Source organism: Epinephelus lanceolatus, chromosome 18 (assembly GCF_041903045.1).
Source record: "Epinephelus lanceolatus isolate andai-2023 chromosome 18, ASM4190304v1, whole genome shotgun sequence".
Classification (NCBI taxonomy): domain Eukaryota; kingdom Metazoa; phylum Chordata; class Actinopteri; order Perciformes; family Serranidae; genus Epinephelus; species Epinephelus lanceolatus.
The window spans coordinates 24,608,410-24,627,680 of NC_135751.1; the positions used below are offsets into that span (position 1 = coordinate 24,608,410).

The window sequence follows — 19,271 nt, forward strand, 5'->3', positions numbered from 1 at the left end:
AAGCACCACAGTCTGAGGTAGGATGAAGTCAGGATGGCCTAGAAGAGCTGTGTGGCTAACGCTACCTCGCTTGAGCTCCAACCTTGCCCAGCATTAACGCAGACATCAGTAACAGCGGCATTGTACAGTGTGCCATGGTACTGTGACTGCTATAAAGATAAAATATATATGTAACAGTGGACAAGCATCCATCCATATCTCGAATCGTATCGAATTAACAAATGTAATCACTTTCCATTTGGCCAAAGATGTGTCTACTACTGCTTTCATTTGGCAGCATTCTGTTAATGGCATATTTATTTTCAGATAGTTCATACTTCAGGTACATTTATTTTGCACTAAATGCACTAAATTCAGGTGAAGAAGAACCTTATTTTAAGTCTTATTTGTATGGAAAGATTGTATATATGTACATATATGTACATGTATATATGCACATTAGCAGGAATGTAGCACAGCATGGAAGTGCTTCTTTAGGTCACTAAATAATCATCATCCCAGCATTGATCAAAATCATCGTTTCTGCCATAATCGTGCAGCCCTTCTCTTTACTGTTGAATGCCTCACACTGTTGGACTGTTCGTTTCTTAGTCTGTTACCATTCTGACGCTAACTCATAAATATGGAATTTGCTGCCTGTGGTTGACACGGGTCCTGATGCTTTCACTAACCAGCCACCTGGCTTTCAGTGTATAATCTGTAGTGAAACCATGGCAGAGCCTAAGGCCTGGTTTACAGCTATGTAATGTTCCTTCCTGGCTTTAGATCTCTGGCCATGCTGTGTTTTGATTCAGCCCATTGTTTTGGTTGTAAGTTACACCACAAGGCCTTCAGAGGACTGTTGTAGCAGTAGCATGCGTGTACACTGCATTCCATTCATTTTATTTTACTTGGCAGGCATTGAATACTAGAGGCCTGCTGCTCTAATGAGGTTATCTGTTTCATCTCGCTTCTCTTTTGTAGATGGGTATGTCCCCGTCAAGGATGCCTCAGACTCCAGGAATGATGGGTAGCCATGCTAATAACATGGTAGCTCAGCCAGCCAACCAGGGCCAGTTCCTGCCACAGGGCCAGTTCACTGCCGCTGCAGGTGGAGCAATGAATGTGAATGTAGGCTTGGGCCAGCCGCTAACACAGGCTGCTGTCACACAGGTGAGGGGACTTGTAATGTGCTGCATTCTCTTACCGCTTTCTGACACTCATGTCTGAGTGCTCATGAGTGTCACCATGCTGGCTGCTCTGTGAATGGTATCCTAACTATGCAACCCTCTTTGTTCCAGCAGCCACAGAACTCTAACCTCCCTCTGAATGCACTGGGAACTCTTGGCTCCCAGCTGCCCTGTGGCCCTGCAGCCCAGCCCACCCTGGGCGCCACCCCTCCACCCAATGCCTCTGCCAGCCTGCAGCCCCAACAGCAGCAGCAGCAGCAGCTTCAGCAGCACCATGCTCCTGCACAGGCCCAGGTGCCACCGCAACCCTCTACCCCCGCCTCCACGGGTGGGCCCTCCTCTACCCCTACCCACATACCCAGTAGCCTCCCTGGCCCCCCCTCAGCCCTGGGCACGCCTGATCCCTCCCAGCCGCTCACGCCCCTGCAGCCGCAAACAGAACCCCCCAGCCAGATGCAGCAGCCCACCTCAGTGCAGGCACAGCACCCCAGCACACCGGTGAGATACTGTCTCATATCAAAAACTAACTACAGGTCTTGTATCACTTACGCCTTTGCCAGCTGCTGTTAAAGCTGACAGGTCTTTTGACCAAACAACCAATCACCGACACTCAGTCCTGACTTTGCTTATTAATAAGTATGACTCAATATATAACTCATCAGCATTGTGATCAGGACGTCGTCTTCTCCTCTTCTCAAAGTTGTCCCAGGCAGCAGCGAGTATAGACAACAGAGTGCCCACCCCAGGCTCTGTGGCTGAGCTGAGCTCCCAGCAGGCCCTGCCAGACATGAGCAGCACTGAAGCCAAACCTGAAGTAAAAGATGAAGAAGATGACAGCAACTCTGGAAAGAAGCAGCCTGATGTGAAAATGGAGGTATGTTCATGATTTGTAAGTTAAGTAATTGGTCTGTAAGAAAGGCATTGTTAAGGCAAGAGACAGGAAGAAGCACACCTATGTCAACTGTACGCCACATAGAAGCCATTCGCTGTTCGATCCCCTGGTTACTACTGTGTGTTCTGCTCACATTTCATGTCCTAAAAAGTAAACTTGACACTTGACTTTTCATTCTCCTAAAAGAAAGCAATATGCATCATTAAATGCAGTTAGTACGTGACTGCATAGTAGGATATCTGGTTAACCATGGTTGTGTTCATGTAGCAGGACGATGAAACCAAACCCCCGCTGGTGAAGAAGGAGGAGCCAGATGCAGCAGAGCCAAAGCAGGAACCAATGGAAACTGAGGAGAAGAAGCCGGAGATGAAGGCAGAACCCAAAGAAGAGGAGGAAAGTGGGGCCAACAGCACGTCGACCGCCTCCGCCACTCAGAACCGCAAAAAAAGTGAGAACACGAAACTTATTTTAATATATTAAGGGTGGAACAATATATTGAGGTAGGATATTTCATGATACACAAAACTGAAGATGTCTCATGGGGCTAGAAAATGAATCCAATATTATATAAATATCAAACAAGAGTAAAACTGAATGCCTGAGAGTTATGTCTCCTTACTCTCCAGTATACATGTCTTGTGTCTTGTAACAGCAGTTTGATTGATGCGAAAGATCTTTCATCATACTGTACAGTTAGACGGGGATTTGTACACTTGGCTTTGAAATACGATTTTGAATTTGTGTCGACCAGTTTGTGATTGATTACCCATAACATTTTTATTTCTGTCCAGTTTTTAAGCCAGAGGAGCTGAGACAAGCCCTAATGCCGACACTTGAGGCCCTCTACAGGCAAGACCCAGAGTCACTGCCCTTCAGACAGCCTGTAGACCCCATGCTACTGGGCATCCCTGTGAGTGTCCACAATTGTGCACACCTTAAAGGAGCAGTTTGGAAGATTTAGGGGGATTTAGTTGCATATAGGGATGAGGATCGCAGATTGCAACCAGCTGATACTTCTCCCGGTTAGAATTCCTTTAGTGTTCATTGTTCAGGAGTCGAATTATTTGCAAAGGTCCTCTACTCTTGAAAGCAGTCAGAAATTTTCAGGTGATTATACACCAAAGAAAGCATACTTATTATATTCCATTTATGCCGATATATCCTCCTAAATCCTACACACCTTTAATGGGAGTTAGAACCACATCATCATGATGACGGAAAATACTGTAAAGCATATTTTACTCATTTCTGCAAATGTGTCTCTGCTGCTGCACAGGACTACTTTGACATTGTAAAGAATCCCATCGACTTATCCACCATCAAGCGCAAGCTGGATACAGGTCAGTACCAGGAGCCGTGGCAGTACGTGGACGATGTGTGGCTCATGTTCAACAACGCCTGGCTGTACAACCGTAAAACATCCCGTGTCTACAAGTACTGCACCAAACTGGCAGAAGTGTTTGAAGCGGAGATTGATCCCGTCATGCAGGGCCTGGGCTACTGCTGCGGCAGGAAGGTAGGACAATATGAGATGGAGAAGTTTTCATCATGTCAGGTCACTTGATCTTTACCTGTATGTGGATGTTGACTTCAGTGCAACATGTTTGTGACAGAGGCACTTATTGTTAATGTTTCTCCGATGTTTCCACAGTATGAGTTCTCACCCCAGACGCTGTGTTGCTATGGCAAACAGTTGTGTACCATTTCCAGGGACGGCACCTACTACAGCTACCAGAACAGGTAAAATTGTATGCCAGTTCTGCTGAGGGGTGAAGGAGGGGTTAGAAAGAGAAGTTGTGCAGCTTAATTCTCAAAGACAAAACACGACCAAAGACACCGGCCATACCAGTCAACAAAGATGTAAGGTCCTCACTCACATGACATTTCCTTTATAGGGGTGTCACAGGCACTGCTGAGAGTTGTATATTGTGGCCAAGCAGAATGTGCATGATCTGGCCTTGTGTTGTCTTCATGTCTCTTGTGCCCGAGAATCAGCACCAAGCTCCCCCTGCTGTGCAGAAACTGCACCTGCACCTCTGTCATTCCAATGCAACACCATTCAATTATTGCAGATACTGTGAGGTTTAACATCTTTTAGAGACAACAACTAGATTCCTTTTGAGATTATGTCCACATCCTGCTCCTGCTGGAAAATACTACGCCAAACACCTTTTAAGAAATATGACATATTAGCAATTCCTTGCGTGTCCACATGAACACATTCTAGGAGCACAAGATAAAAGGCGTCACATGTCGACAGTGTTCTTGTCAATTCAGCATCATAATTCATAAAGAGAAACTGTAGTTGTGTAAAAACTTTACATATTAGATTTTGTCACGTCAACTTGCTACCAGCCTCCATTGGTTAGCTGCGCTGAGACAGTGGGATTGAAAGACAAACTGTTTCAGAAAAATTTAGTTTTGGTGGATCAGATAAACGCCAAATTAAACATGGACTCTTGTTCACTCTACTAGTTCTCCCCTTTTCCACAGTACAAGAGAACTGAGACTTGTTCACATTCTTGCGCCTCCCCAGAGTCCCCTTTCATGTTCTATTATCTACCTGGTTTGCTGCTCCTTGTTTGTTGCTTGAGGGAGCGCTCCTATTCTTAAGACCGAGTTTTATGACCACCCTACACTAAAGCTCCATTTCCACCAAACACTTTCAGTGTGGTACCTTTGGAACCAAAAGTAACCCTTCAGACATGGAACCTAGACCCTAGTGTATCCACTGCAAACCATACCCTTAAATATGGACGGGGTTATTGTCACTCACTGCTCCATCCAGCACTCACTGTATTTCCTCATTACCGGTGACACAGAGGGAAATCTGCACCTCATTTATCGTCCACCGAACAAAATGAAATAAAACAGGCTGCAGTGAGAGTCTCTCTCCATGGGATATCTAAAGATAGCGGGTTTGCGCATTTAGTCCTTCTACGGCAAGCTCAGAGGTTTAGGTAGCGCTGTAGCGCGACGCTACGCAACCATTTTTTTTCTCAGAGTGAGGATTAGAATATATGCAGTTCACATAACCCGGCTGAAATTAACATATATATAAACGCTTGAAGATCCACTCATTACTAAAAGTGTATGTCATATGAAAATAAAAGTAATGGTCAGAAGTTGTCACAATTAAATTTAAGGTATGTTGATGGATTCACGTTGTCAGCTTAGCATTGAGTGACATTACAAGTTAGCGTTCCACCTTAAAAGTCACCGGCAGTCTGCCCAGTGAATTAGGCTATTTTTTCTCAGACTCCAGCTGCTGCAAGAGGCAACAAAACATCCTTTCATTTTATAGTTACAGTCTGCTAACTCTCCACGGTATGAACAGTGGTTACATGAGCCTCAAAACCAGCCACAACTCAGCCCTGAGCAGAGTGACCGTCCTCTATTGACCAATCAACAGACTGCAGTGTTCACAGCTCCACCTTTTAGTACCAGATCTGTGTGCTAGGTACCCCAACAGAGGGGGGACCAAAAATGGGGACAGTACAGAACGGTTCCATTGGTACCGTCCACAACTTTTCACAGTGGAAACGTCTTCATCTAAATTTTTTTAGTGTTAGCACTAAAATATCCTCGATTTCAATTAAATTAATTTACTTAAATACCTTAGCAGGTTTTATACAAGACTCACACTTTTGTATTTGCGTTGTCACTCATCCTCTCTTCCCCAGCATGACCATAGCATCTCAGCTGATTATGCATGTTAGAAGTGTTATATCATATGTTTTAAATGATTGCAGTGAAATAGTATTGTTTTTGTTGTTGTTTTCATACTCCAGCATGCACTTGTGTCGACATACATTAGTTTGTGTTTGAACATTTTATTTGTTGTTCACCATTATGAACATTTTAGCACGTTTCCCCCATTTCTGTTCCAGTTTGAATGAGTGGCTGAATCATGATCATTTCAACTGTCACTAACATGTACCTCTGCCTGTGTGTGTATGTGTCCCTCCGTCTGTCCGCTGCCCATGCTCCGTCCTCGGTTGTTGCCGTGTTTACTCTGCATTCTGCCACCCGTACGCCGGTTTGCCTGTGCTGCTACTGTGTGTGCTGGCTGCAGTTCACCCAAATATGGCCTTATTGCCGACAGGTATCACTTCTGTGAGAAGTGCTTCAACGAGATCCAGGGCAACAGTGTGACCCTGGGGGACGACCCGGCACAGCCACAGACGTAAGTGACCAGGCTTGGGTGTCTGAACACCACCTGATGATCTTCTGCGAGTATCAGGCTGTTTTCTCTGGATTTTATTTTTGTGGAAAGGGTTTTCAATCACAGGAGCCAACATGAACTTGGTTGTTTGTTTTTCTCTTTTTGGTGCAGCATGATATCAAAAGAGCAGTTTGAAAAGAAGAAAAATGACATGTTGGACCCTGAGCCGTGAGTACTGTCTGAACAGTCACTTCACTTTGACTCTAATTTAAGAAGGCAGTGATTCTTCACTATGTTTCACAAGAAAAGCAGAGAAATAGCAAATTTTTGTCTTTGCCAGGTTTGTTGAATGTAAAGACTGTGGACGAAAGATGCACCAGATCTGCGTGCTGCACTACGATGTCATTTGGCCATCAGGGTAAGTCTCACTGAGGCCATTGGACAACTATCCAGCTGTTAAAGCATATACAATCCATGTCTGACCTTAACAGAACTCTTACTTGCAGAGTATAGACCTCGTCTTACTAGGATTTTTTTGTTGGTGTTTCTGTATGTTGACTCTAAACTGCAGTTTGATCTTCCTTCTTGTAGCTTTATCTGTGACAACTGTCTGAAGAAGTCCAGCAAAACAAGAAAGGAAAACAAGTTTTCAGCCAGAAGTAAGTGTTATTTGAACAATAAACAGAAACATTTTATTTCATTTTCTCTTATTTAATCACACAAAACTGTCATGGGTGAATTCACAAAGAATGGATTGCAGCCGCTGACAGCATTTGTTTTTTGTTTTTTATCTGATTGCATTACCCATGTGGCAATGTATCAATGTTGCCTTTGCATCAAGATCACCACAGACAGAATTAACGACGGCAGAAGCAGCACGATCCTCTTGTGAATTTGCCCATCAGTGTTTCTATCCTGAGAAAAATATTTACACCATTTTGTCTTTGTGTTTGTGCTGATCTATGTAAAGGGTTGCAGTCTACCCGGCTGGGAACATACATTGAAGACCGAGTGAACAAGTACTTGAAAAGACAGAACCACCCAGAGGCTGGTGAGGTGTTTGTGCGAGTGGTAGCCAGCTCGGACAAAACTGTCGAGGTTAAGCCTGGCATGAAGTCCAGGTAAGGTTCTCACCTGATTTGCTAATAACATTTGCGAAATATGGAATAACATGGTAGTATTCATTGTGTGGCTGCTTTTTAAATGTTAAGCCCAGCTGGAAACTACATGGCATTCCATTGAAGAACCTTTTATGTGTGAGTGTCTGATCTGTTTGTCTGAAGCTAATCTTTTATACTACTAGACCAGTCAGCCTCATGTTTTGTGTACACAAATGCTGAATGCTCAAGGACCTCTCATGGTTACAGTGATTCATTGTTATTGAAGAACCTGTATTATTGACAGTTTTCTACTGTCATTGACTGCTGACTCCTCACTGCTTTTAACTGGCTGGTCGGGGCCCCAAGTCTTCAACACAATCACGTAAAAAACGTACATAAAAAAAGGCATTTGGAAATTGTCTCAGCTACAAACAAGAAGCCTCACCGTCTCTTTCAGGCCACAGTTCGGCCTTTGTTGTTGCTCAAAAAGTGGCGTCCATAGAAAAGTCTGGTTTCATTTCAAAAAGAAGCATCTGCAGGGTTATTTTATACCTGATATGTTGTGATACACTGAAGTTAGGCACAATATTAGATGAAAAATCTGAAGAAAGCTGCGCCATGTGCATCGAGTGGCTGCGATCAGCTCCAGTGGCCATGTCACCGCCTGGCAGAGATCTGCGCTCTACTGAGTGCACTTTTCTAGTTGCATCTGAGAAACGAACCAGGTGAGAAGTTGAGGGTTATGTTGGTGCACTTTTAAGAAATGTCCTCATCGATGGTGTATTTTTTAAATCACATCGAATAAATGAGGATGTTTAAAATGATGACAGAAGGAACTGAAAGACGTCAGTAGAGCTTGCAACATGACAAGATTGTGTTAAAGCCATTTTGACAATTAAAAGCATTGTTTTTGGGCATTTCATACAGAAAATAAGCAGAGAGATTTCACTGTGGCTGATTCTGATTTTACTCTTCCTCCCTGCCGTATAATTAGACTTGTCTTAATTGAAGAAAAGCTGCTAACAAAGTTCCACTAATTCTGTAATAAATATATTTTAATTCCAATAGTGTCTTAAAAATAAAAGTCCTCTGTTATTTTGTTAAGTAAAAACTTTTATTGTGAAGCAGCAAAACAAGGAAATGTTGAGTTTTCGAGTAGCAACTTCACACAACTTCTAATACAGCGGATAGCGAACATGAAATGGTAAAATAAAGCAGATATCTAAAGTAAAAACAGGACGCAGGAGAGAAACTAAACTCCAAACCATAGAGATCTCTCTGGCTGGCGAGACGCCACCGCTACCTGCTTGAGTGCGGGCGGCCCGGCTTTTGGACCTACTCCGGAGAAGGAGTAGGTGTTCAGCTCCGCATGGCACCGCTCGTCTAAGCTGATAACAGAAACAGAAATCGACTAGACTGGACGCAGCTAAAAGTTACAGAGGGAAAGGACCACAGTATTGTACGTGTGCGACTGCGGTAACTTCATTCATCTCTCAGACTGATTTAGTGTTGCTTGTGCAACATACAGACCGATGTCTCACTGTAGACTAATGAACAGACAGATTAAACAGAGGAGCAGCTCTGTGTCTCTGAGTGATGCTGGAGAAACTGTGAGTGAGTGTGTGGGGCAGAGCTGTGCGGAGAGTGTGAGAGAGGAGAAATGAACACCATCAGCTGGACTTGAGTAGGCAACGGTTCAGCATCATAAACCCCTGGGTTACCAGGATGCCCTGAATTAATAAAAGAAAGACCTCCCCCACATTGATCTCTACCGCTGGAAGAATGTAAATGCACTAAAAGTGTACCTTGTGGTTTTCTTGCTCAGCCTTTGCATTCAAAATTAAACTCAGTTGTCCATATATCATAGAAATAAAGTTAGAAAACATGCATGAAAGACTTGACCAAGGAAATTATCCATTTCCCTGTCCTCTTCAATGAATTACAAACTGTTCAAGTTAAGTTTTTAAAAGATATAAAAGCTGTAACTTATCTTGTGCGTCTCTGTTTCTACAGGTTTGTGGACTCAGGCGAGATGGTGGAGAGCTTCCCTTACAGAACCAAAGCACTTTTTGCATTTGAGGAAATAGACGGAGTGGACGTTTGTTTCTTCGGCATGCATGTCCAGGAGTACGGCTCTGATTGCCCCTTTCCAAATACCAGGTAAAAAAAAAAAAAGAACTGAAGTAAATGATGAAAGCAGTTTAGTGTGTATGTATGTTGCTCTCTGTGCTCTTTGATTAAATGTTCCATATTTGCCTTGCAGACGGGTTTACATATCATACCTCGACAGTATTCACTTCTTCAGACCACGTGTGCTAAGGACTGCAGTGTACCATGAGATCCTGATAGGCTACCTGGAGTATGTGAAGAAACTGGGGTGAGTTAAGAGTAACTTTACACACTGCAGCGTTCACACAGTTTCAGCTGATAGTGTATGTATTATTGTATCATTCCTGCAAGTGGCTGATAACTCTTGTTGCCCTCAGGTATGTGATGGGTCACATCTGGGCCTGCCCACCCAGTGAAGGAGACGATTACATTTTTCACTGCCACCCTCCCGACCAGAAGATCCCCAAGCCCAAGAGGCTCCAAGAGTGGTACAGGAAGATGCTGGACAAGGCTTTCGCTGAGAGGATCCTACATGATTACAAGGTCAGAAAATGATCGCATCGTCATGTCTTTGTGATGGCAGTGGGGTGCTTTGTCTCTCAACATTTTCTCATTTATAATTTACAATTTTGCCAGTAGATATAATTGTACAGAGATCAAGTCTGGGCGTCTGTTGAGATAAGGTGTCAGTTATTTATTTTTTAAATGAAAACTAATGAGTCTTCTCTAGAGTTTTATGATGTGTGAAAGTTTTCCAACTGGATGTGTTTAAGCAGCGACGTTCCACAAGCTCTCTCAGCTTTTTAAATATTTTAAATAAACAAAAGTAAACTCACAAAATGTAAAGAAAGGTAATGATCGTACACCTGATTTTCTTATTGAAGAGAAAAATACAATGATACACCTTCGGAATTCAAGTTTCTCTCTTTCACCAAGCTAAGAATAGCTTAACTGCCTTGGTAACTTATAGTACAAAACACTTTATTAACCTCAACAGAGACAAAATAAAACTCTTTCCATTGTCCCAACCATCACCAGTTCATGTTTAGACAAAATAAACCATGAACTCATCAAGTTAGACATAAAGATATGCATGTCTCTCTCTGCTGTTGCTGTCCTCTTTGTGCTACTGCGTTAGCTCGGTGAACAGGCCTGTTGCTGACTAGTCTCGCATTGCCAAACCTATCTCCACACTTCGTTTTAGCACTGAGCTTTCTGCGTGCTGAGCCATCACCCCCTGAGCAGTGGCTCTCACTTGCTCTGCAGATGCAGAGCTTTATATTAGCAAAATAAAATGACAAAAAACGCCCAAAAAACAACTGGCGATGCACTCAGCCGATAGTTTTCGTCCAGTCACCCAGTCTAGTCAACTCTACAGTAGGGGTGGGAATCTCCAGGCACCACATGATTCGATTCAGTTTCAATTCAAAGGGTAACTATTCAATAATAAAACGATAATCAATGCATTGCAGTGCATCAAAATGTTTGATTTCAGCACATGATTTATTTTTCTCTTTCTTTTAAACAATAGTAGATTGTGTTTTTGGTGATCGATGATTAAATGAACAGATAATTTTACTTGCATACAGTGTGGCCCTTGTCCAGGTCCCTCTCCCCTTCAACCCACCTCCATACCCTCACCTTTGAACCAGAGGGTGTCAGTCGGGTTGTATCCATCTATGGATGCTCACGCTTGTCCATTGTGGGATATACATATATATGGGATATGCGCACACCTGCGTAGGGTCCAGTGTTTGCATACCCTACTGTAATATTTCCCCTGGAACAGTATGCAATTCACCTTCTATTTAATAACATATGGTCTGCATCCTTTTTATTTTAAAAAGTAAACTGCATTGATGAATGAATGAATTAATCTGAAAGCACCTCAACATCGGGGGGGCGGAGTGCTCTGCTGTAGCTGCTGTGTTATTTATGTTCTTATCGTGATGCATCTAAGAATCAATATTTCCCCCACCTGTACTCTACAGTAGGCTAAAATGTCACACTTAATATCAGTTTATTTTGGTTCAATATTATATATAGAGTGATGTCTTGATAATTAAGCATCATAACAAGAGAGGGAGTGCTGTTGGCCTGCAGCCTCCTTCCTACGACTGCATCACGTCTGTACAACATCACAACCCTGAGTGTGATACTGCTTTTATACAACAGATCTACAGGTGCTTCATCATCCTCAGGTGAACTATGCAGGCGTCTTTACTTCCCATCGCCCTCTTGATGACCATATATAACTTTACTGAGATGTTATTTGTGAAAACATGGTCATCTCTGCAGTGCATAGTTTGTTATGACAACCATTAATGTAGGCTAATTAACAGTTAATGTAAGTATGTAAGAGTGATACATGCAAACTTATAAATCCCAATGCTGCTGTACTTAATATCAGCACTCATGGAAACCTCATGTCCAATCAGATTACTTGGTTGTAACTAACTTGTATAATTTTTGTTAACTATTTATTGGTGTTATTAACTTGCTGCTGTCTTTGGGTACCTCTCTCTAAAACTAAGTGTGTGAATGATAAATCACATTTGACATCATCTAATCTAACAATAATCTGATCTGAGAATAGCTTCATAGAGTTTAGGTCTTTGCACACTGAATCCGTTTTGTTCACTTGTTTTTTTTAATGTGTCACCTGAAAAAATCATTCCACACAGAAACCGTTCACACTGAGTCCGATACGTTTTATTCTGTGTTGTGAAAATTTGCCATACAAGACACTTTTGCTCCTCTGCTCCTCTCCACAGGAGACACTGCCCGTGTCTTGCATTTGGCACCACAGGTGAACAGGCTGAGCTGTCAATCTTTATCTGTCTGTGTCATCATCATCCTCCACCTGAGTATTATTATCTGACCTGTTGAAAGGAGGCTATCTGAGTTATGAAAGGATACTGTGTGACCTGTTCTTCTATCCAGTGCGGGGTGTCCTGCTGCCACATTTTCTTGGCCCCGTTTTTGGTCAAACAACTCTTTATAGGCTTTTGACAGATGCGAGAAAAACAACTTAAAAAACTTCTGAAAACTTACATGATGGACAAAAATGTCAGACGGAATAAAACGGACTCAGTCTGCAGAGGCCTTTACACTGAAACATAATGAGCCTAATAGGATGAACTTGTAAATTTAAAGTATTTAAGTATCCTAGACATTCCGATATTGACTGTTTTTACAATATTTATATTGTCTTTTAGGCCATTTTCTAAACCAGAGTATTAATATGATTTGAAACATCCTTTTTATGTGTCTTCAAGACAAAGAGTTAGGAGCTTGTCACTGTGTCTAGTCCAGAAGTGTGCAGTAAAGTGAGGCTCCCCCTTGTGTTTGATAGAGATTATTGCAAAACAAACTGAGAACAAAAACTGGAACTCTAAGTCAAGATAAAGTAAAATAATTTAGCTTTACAGTATGCTCCAGTAGGACTGACTTTTTTCCCATATTTGTTTATGTTCATCGTAGCTGCAAAACGATCTCACGTTTGAGTTTGTTACGAAAACGCTGTTTTAAATTCAACTTTATGAAACTTGACATTATCTTCAAGAGCTGCCTCACTATCTCGCCTGATGGAAGTCTTGTGCATCTTGTGTTTAGGACATTTTCAAACAGGCGACAGAAGACCGTCTGACCAGTGCCAACGAGCTGCCATACTTCGAGGGTGACTTTTGGCCTAACGTACTGGAGGAGAGCATCAAGGAGCTGGAGCAGGAGGAGGAAGAAAGGAAGAAGGAGGAGAACACTGCCTCCTCTGAGACGACAGAGGTGAGTTAGATGGATAGGTGGATTTGAGCATTTTGAAATGGGTTTCATGAAAGGAACGCTCTTGTTCAGCCAAAATCAACAGCCTGGCGCTGAGGCCTCTGCTTCACCCCAGATTTTATCATCCTCAAGTCCTCATTATATAAAAGCTTTCAGCAGCCATTCAGGCATTGTATAACCACTCAGCTTAATTGCATAACCCCATCTTGTCTGTTGTGCAATCTCTCTCAATGTTCATGTCCGTCTATTTCAAGGGAGCCCAAGCTGACAGCAAGAATGCCAAAAAGAAGAATAATAAGAAGACCAACAAAAACAAGAGCAGCGTCAGCCGAGCCAACAAGAAGAAGCCTGGGATGCCGAATGTAGCCAATGACCTGTCCCAGAAGCTCTATGCCACCATGGAGAAACATAAGGAGGTGGGAAACCCGAACAGCTACAACAGATTTGTTTGCAATCCATTCCACATAATGAAGTTAACACTTGATACTTTAAACCATGCACATGCACATACACAGAACAGGTTTGTTCTCATTACTGTACTACATATAGTTACATTAAGTAAGTACACCAGCACGCAGCAGGACTCTTTGGCTTAGATCTCATGTAGGAATTATTTCTGACATGGGATGGACAGGGAGTATGTTATAGCACACTTTGACTGTTTCTCCTCCCACTACTTTCTCTAGGTGTTTTTTGTCATCCACCTCCACGCCGGGCCAGTCATCAACACCCTGCCACCCATTATGGACCCCGACCCTCTGTTGACCTGCGACCTGATGGATGGCCGCGATGCCTTTTTGACTCTGGCCAGGGACAAGCACTGGGAGTTCAGCTCACTGCGAAGATGCAAATGGAGCACGATGTGTATGTTGGTAGAGCTGCACAACCAAGGCCAGGACCGCTTCGTGTACACCTGCAACGAGTGCAAGCACCATGTAGAGACTCGCTGGCACTGCACCGTCTGTGAGGTAGGGAGTAATGCCAATTTACCAACATGTTTTGAACTCCATAGCCCTTTTTACACTGCCTGTTCAAGGCGTAAATATCGTGCAGTTATTCTGCCTCTCCGTTCTTTATAAAAGGTACAATCACGGATTGGGGGTCAGAGTTGCCTCACCTTTAAGCCGGTAGTGGAAGTAGTAACAGCACCATATCAACGTTTGTGTAAAAGGGACAGTAGGCAGGACCACAGGCAGGATACGCTGCAGACACGTGTTAAATGTCACACAAATGGCGAACACTATTGTGTTTTACGCCATGCCCATCAAGCCTGTTTTGCTTCCACAATGCTGGCATGATATCTAAAATCACACATTTGGTCAGCATGATACAGCGGTCGTTTGGTTCAGTGTAAAAATGCAAAGGTGGTGTAAAGAAGGGACTTTGTGGCGGCCCTATAGCACGCTCTCTGTAAAAATGGCTACTGTCTGTTTCAGTTTTGGATTAAATGAAAATCTTAACACAACCTTAATGTGGTCTTTCTTACCTTTCAACAGGACTACGACCTATGCATTAATTGCTACAACGCTAAGGGCCATGAGCACCAGATGGTGAAGTGGGGCCTGGGCATAGATGACGACAGCAATGGTCAGGGCGGAGAGGCCTCCAAGAGCCCCCAGGAGAGCCGTCGTCTCAGCATCCAGCGCTGTATCCAGTCCTTGGTCCATGCCTGCCAGTGCCGCAACGCCAACTGCTCTCTGCCTTCATGCCAGAAGATGAAGAGGGTGGTTCAACACACCAAAGGCTGCAAGCGGAAGACCAATGGTGGCTGCCCTGTGTGCAAGCAGCTCATCGCTTTATGTTGTTATCACGCCAAGCACTGTCAGGAGAACAAGTGTCCTGTTCCCTTCTGTCTCAACATCAAGCACAAACTCCGTCAGCAGCAGCTGCAGCACAGGCTCCAACAGGCTCAAATGATGCGCCGCAGAATGGCCACCATGGCTGGAAGGGGTATGCCCATGCCATCGCCACCTACCTCAGCTGCCCCCGACACCCCCAACTCTGTGCAGCAGCCTAATACACCCCAGACCCCCCAGCCCATGCCCAACCAGCCCCAACAACAACAACAACAACAACAACAACAACAGCAGCAACCACCAAATCCTGCCAACATTGCCCAAGGCTTCCCCAACAATGGCCGCAGCAGCCAGCCACCAACACCAGTGCCGCAGGGCAAACCAGGGCCTCAGTCATCCCCTCTCCATCAGCAGCAGTCACCTCTGCCGAACATGCCACACCAACAGCCGCCTCAGCCACAGCCACCGCCGCAACAGCAGCAGCAGCAGCAACAGCAGCCGCTGCTGGCAGCCCTGAAGGTGGCCCGACAGATCGAGATGGTAGCCAAGGCGAAGCAACAGCAACAACAACAGCAGCAGCAGCAGAATTATGCCATGAACGGGATGCCCATGAACCACCCACGAATGATGGGGCCCATGCAGGGCCAGATGCAGATGATGCAGGGGCCACGGGGCCCCCAGGTGATGCAGGCAATGCAGCAGGGCCAGTGGGGTCCAGGGATGCAGAATCCCATGCAGAATCCCCAGGGTCCGCAGCCGCAGGTCCCTACACAACAAGGCCCCATGGCCCCTCAGCAGGCTCAGGGAAACCCCATGCCCCAGCAGGGCCAGCTCATGCAGAGGCCCATGATGCCCCAGCAGCAGGGTCTCCAAATGCCTGGGGTCATGCCTCCCCAGGGGCCCTCACAGCAGGGCATGACACCACAGCAGCAGAACATGCCACGGGGGATACCTGGTAACATCGCCCCGAGTGCCCTGCAGGAATTACTGCGCACCCTCAAATCTCCCAGCTCTCCCCAGCAGCAACAGCAGGTCCTCAACATCCTCAAGTCGAACCCCCACCTCATGGCCGCTTTCATTAAACAGAGGACAGCCAAATACCAGGCCACCCAGCCGCAGCAACAGCAGCAGGCCCAGCAGCAGAACGCTCAGGCCATGCTGGGGACCCAGGCAGGAATGCAGGCCATGGCAGCCATGGCTAACCAGGTGCAGAGGCCAGTGATGGCACCTCAGCAGCAGCCTCCTCAGCAGGCAGGGCCCCAGGGCATGGCAACCATGGGCCCCCAGGGCCAGATGATGAATGCTGCTCAAAACGGCAATCCCCAACTGTACCGCAGACAGCAGCTGTTCAGGATGCAGCAGATGCAGCAGCAGCAGGCGCAGCAGCAGCAGCAGCAGGGAGGCATGCCTCAAGGCCACGGTCAGTTCCCACAGCAGCAGCCGGGGCCAGCAAGCTACTCCCAGCTCCGCATGCAGCAGCAAATGGCTATGCAAGGAGGTGGGGGGCCCATGGGACAACTCCCTCCCTCGACTCAAATGGGTCAACCTGGCATGGGCATGGACGGGCCCCAGAACCTCCTCCAGCAGCGCATGCTTCAGCAGCAACAGCAGCAGATGTTAAAGCAGCAGATGGGCTCTCCAGCACAGGCTAACTCCATGAGTCCACAACCTCACATGCTCCAAGGCCAAGCCCAGGGAGGAGCTCACTTACCTGGCCAGACAATGGCAAACACCCTGGGAAACCAAGTACGTTCCCCAGCCCCAGTGCAATCGCCCCGTCCGCCTTCGCAGCAACCCCCGCATTCCAGTCCCTCCCCGCGGATACAGCCCCAGCCCTCACCTCAGCACGGCGCCCTCCACTCCAGCTCTCCCCACCCGAGCCTCGGAGGCCCCATGTCAGGCTCCATAGAGCAGGGCCACATGGGAACACCGGAGCAGAGTGCCATGCTCCCGCAACTTAACACACCAAACAGAGGGGGGTTGAGTAATGACATGGGTATGGTGGGTGACACGACGGGAGACACGCTGGAGAAATTTGTTGAAGGATTGTAGCATTTCGGGACAGATGAAAGGCCTTGTTCTGTTTTCAGCTGAGAAATTTTTGTACGTGCTAATGTAAAAAGCTAAAAGAAATACAAACGAGTCATACGAGGCCTACAGACTGTGAACTTTCCTTAAACCAAGGGACTGCTTTTTCTTCCAACACAGAGAGTGATTTAATAATTGCTGTTGAAAAGAAGACAACAAAGACACAAAGAATATATTTTTGGTTCAGACCAGCCATGCAAGAATTTGCCCTGGTCTTTGTGTTGTTTTAATTTTGTTTTTCATTTGTTATGCTCTGGTATTGACTTTTTTAACAAAACTTCTCAAAACAAAAAATATTTCATTTTATTATTCAATTTTTTTTTTTTTTATTTTGTACCTTTGCAAAATTAATATCGTATTTGTGTTGAGAAGACTGTAAAATTGTTTGTCTGGGAATTTTTTGCCAGGTTTCACCTCTTGCTCAGTTTCTCTGTTCCTGGCTAATTTATTCTAATATGCCATTTTTCAAAAGGACTGCCTTTGGGAAAGCCTTAATTTCTTTCCTGTTTGCAGAGTCTATGGGAGATAAACGTATTTGTATAGATCTAGGAACTATTGCACACACCCAAACACAAAAGGCAGGTGTAAGAGAAGCCTGCATCGAAGCTTGTTAATGTTCACAGGTGCCGGAATGTTCTTTTTACTGGCCTGGGCCCAGTGTTTGTCTTGCAAATGTTTAAAAAGAAATGCTTTGTCTCTCCCTCAGTCAAAAGAAATTCTCATTATGTCCTGAACCTCTTTTGCCTGTGGCGGGAAAATTACTTGTTTGACTGCTGATTTGTGTTCAGAGAGAGTTTTGTGCATCATTTTCTCTCTTGCATTAAACTTGAATTGATGATGAACTGTTCTCTAATGTAAATCAAGCAGCTAGACAGTACTGTAAATATGCAGAAAATAAGAATGAAATCACTGTACAAACTTGGTTCAAATGGCTCATTTCGTACTTATATACCATATTGTTAAATAAACCTGTGTGCCACAGACTCTGCTTCTGTTGTGGTCAGCGTCGGGATTGCAACCAATGCTTTATTTTAGTTATTAATTGATCTGCTGATTATTTTTTTCTCAATAATTCAATCAATTACACCAGAAGACACTAGAAAAACTAAAAAAAAAAATCAGTCATCGCATAGTCTTAGAGTTAAAGTGATCTCTTCTTTGGTCTGACAAATGCCAAGCAGTTCTGTGCACTGTAATGTGAGCCAAGGAATAATAATAATACAGAGTTTACAAAGTGCTTTGACAAACAAAGCAAAGCAGAGGTAAGACACCCCAAAGGCAATATAACAGAGTAACAGAGTACCCCGTTAGTACTCTGGAGTATAACGGCGTAATGCTGGGCTAAGGCAAGAAAGGAACTGCGGTAAAATAGTGACAAGATGCAAAAACATGTTGGAAAGAAGGCCGATGACAAACAGATGAAATCAATAGAAAAATGTACCAATAAAAGTAACAAGGCACAATAATGAAAATAATGACGATTAAGACATAATAAAATGATAAGATAAGAGGACAACATCACATGAAGGAAAAAGCAACTTTCCACATTTGAGAAGCTGGAGCCATCAAGTGTTTCACATTTTTGCTTGAAAAAAAAATAATCAGGTATCAAAATAGACAGAAAATTAATCTATAATTAAACAGCATCATACGTAGATAAAAACATATGAACATACAGAAACTAAACAGGGTGTCTGTAGATATTTAGATAAGTCCTAATGTCTCAAAAAGTCCTCAACTTCTCTTCAAATCCATATTTTAATTTCTCTATGTCAAAGTAAGTCAAGCTCCTCTGCATTAAACTCCATATTTCTGATATTCCAAAACTTTAAACCCACTACTGACCTTACAGAGTCGTTTTACTTCATACCTGCACTAACCTGCTGGCAAAATGTAGATAAACCTTACTCAGTCTAATAACCAGATTCCCACATATCTTTGCATAAGGACCACATATACACCACTGGCCACCACTTAACCATCATATTGACCTGCATTGGTTGAATAAGAAAAAGACGATTTGTCCAAAATTCAGTCTTAAAGGAGAACAGCACCTAAATTAAGAAGTCCAATATGTTATTTCCATGTTCTTGGAAAGTTCAGTCAGTGTTTGTGAGGATGAGCTACTCACTCTCAAAGCCACAAACCAGAGAAGTAGGTCTCAAACTTGTG

General features: G+C 44.2%; 1 protein-coding gene across 13 annotated transcripts in view; it reads left to right on the forward strand.

Annotated features, from left to right (window-relative positions):
- Positions 1-18,082, forward strand: part of crebbpb (CREB binding lysine acetyltransferase b) — a 57,988-nt gene extending 39,906 nt beyond the window's left edge. The window contains exons 13-31 of one of the 13 annotated variants that reach the window (XM_033643869.2): positions 964-1,152; positions 1,284-1,667; positions 1,870-2,043; positions 2,329-2,509; positions 2,853-2,971; positions 3,338-3,577; positions 3,713-3,801; positions 6,137-6,247; positions 6,398-6,454; positions 6,567-6,644; positions 6,818-6,885; positions 7,185-7,347; positions 9,340-9,486; positions 9,590-9,703; positions 9,813-9,978; positions 13,051-13,218; positions 13,470-13,631; positions 13,902-14,183; positions 14,712-18,082. In XM_033643869.2, the coding sequence (XP_033499760.1) occupies positions 964-1,152; positions 1,284-1,667; positions 1,870-2,043; positions 2,329-2,509; positions 2,853-2,971; positions 3,338-3,577; positions 3,713-3,801; positions 6,137-6,247; positions 6,398-6,454; positions 6,567-6,644; positions 6,818-6,885; positions 7,185-7,347; positions 9,340-9,486; positions 9,590-9,703; positions 9,813-9,978; positions 13,051-13,218; positions 13,470-13,631; positions 13,902-14,183; positions 14,712-17,063 (5,244 nt within the window). In that variant the 3' untranslated portion in view covers positions 17,064-18,082. Of the gene's footprint in view, positions 1-963; positions 1,153-1,280; positions 1,668-1,869; positions 2,044-2,328; positions 2,510-2,852; positions 2,972-3,337; positions 3,578-3,712; positions 3,802-6,136; positions 6,248-6,397; positions 6,455-6,566; positions 6,645-6,817; positions 6,886-7,184; positions 7,348-9,339; positions 9,487-9,589; positions 9,704-9,812; positions 9,979-13,050; positions 13,219-13,469; positions 13,632-13,901; positions 14,184-14,711 lie in introns of all 13 variants that reach the window. The other 12 variants (XM_078161159.1, XM_078161161.1, XM_078161158.1 and 9 more) reach the window with 12 other exon arrangements.
- Positions 18,083-19,271: the final 1,189 nt, after the last annotated feature.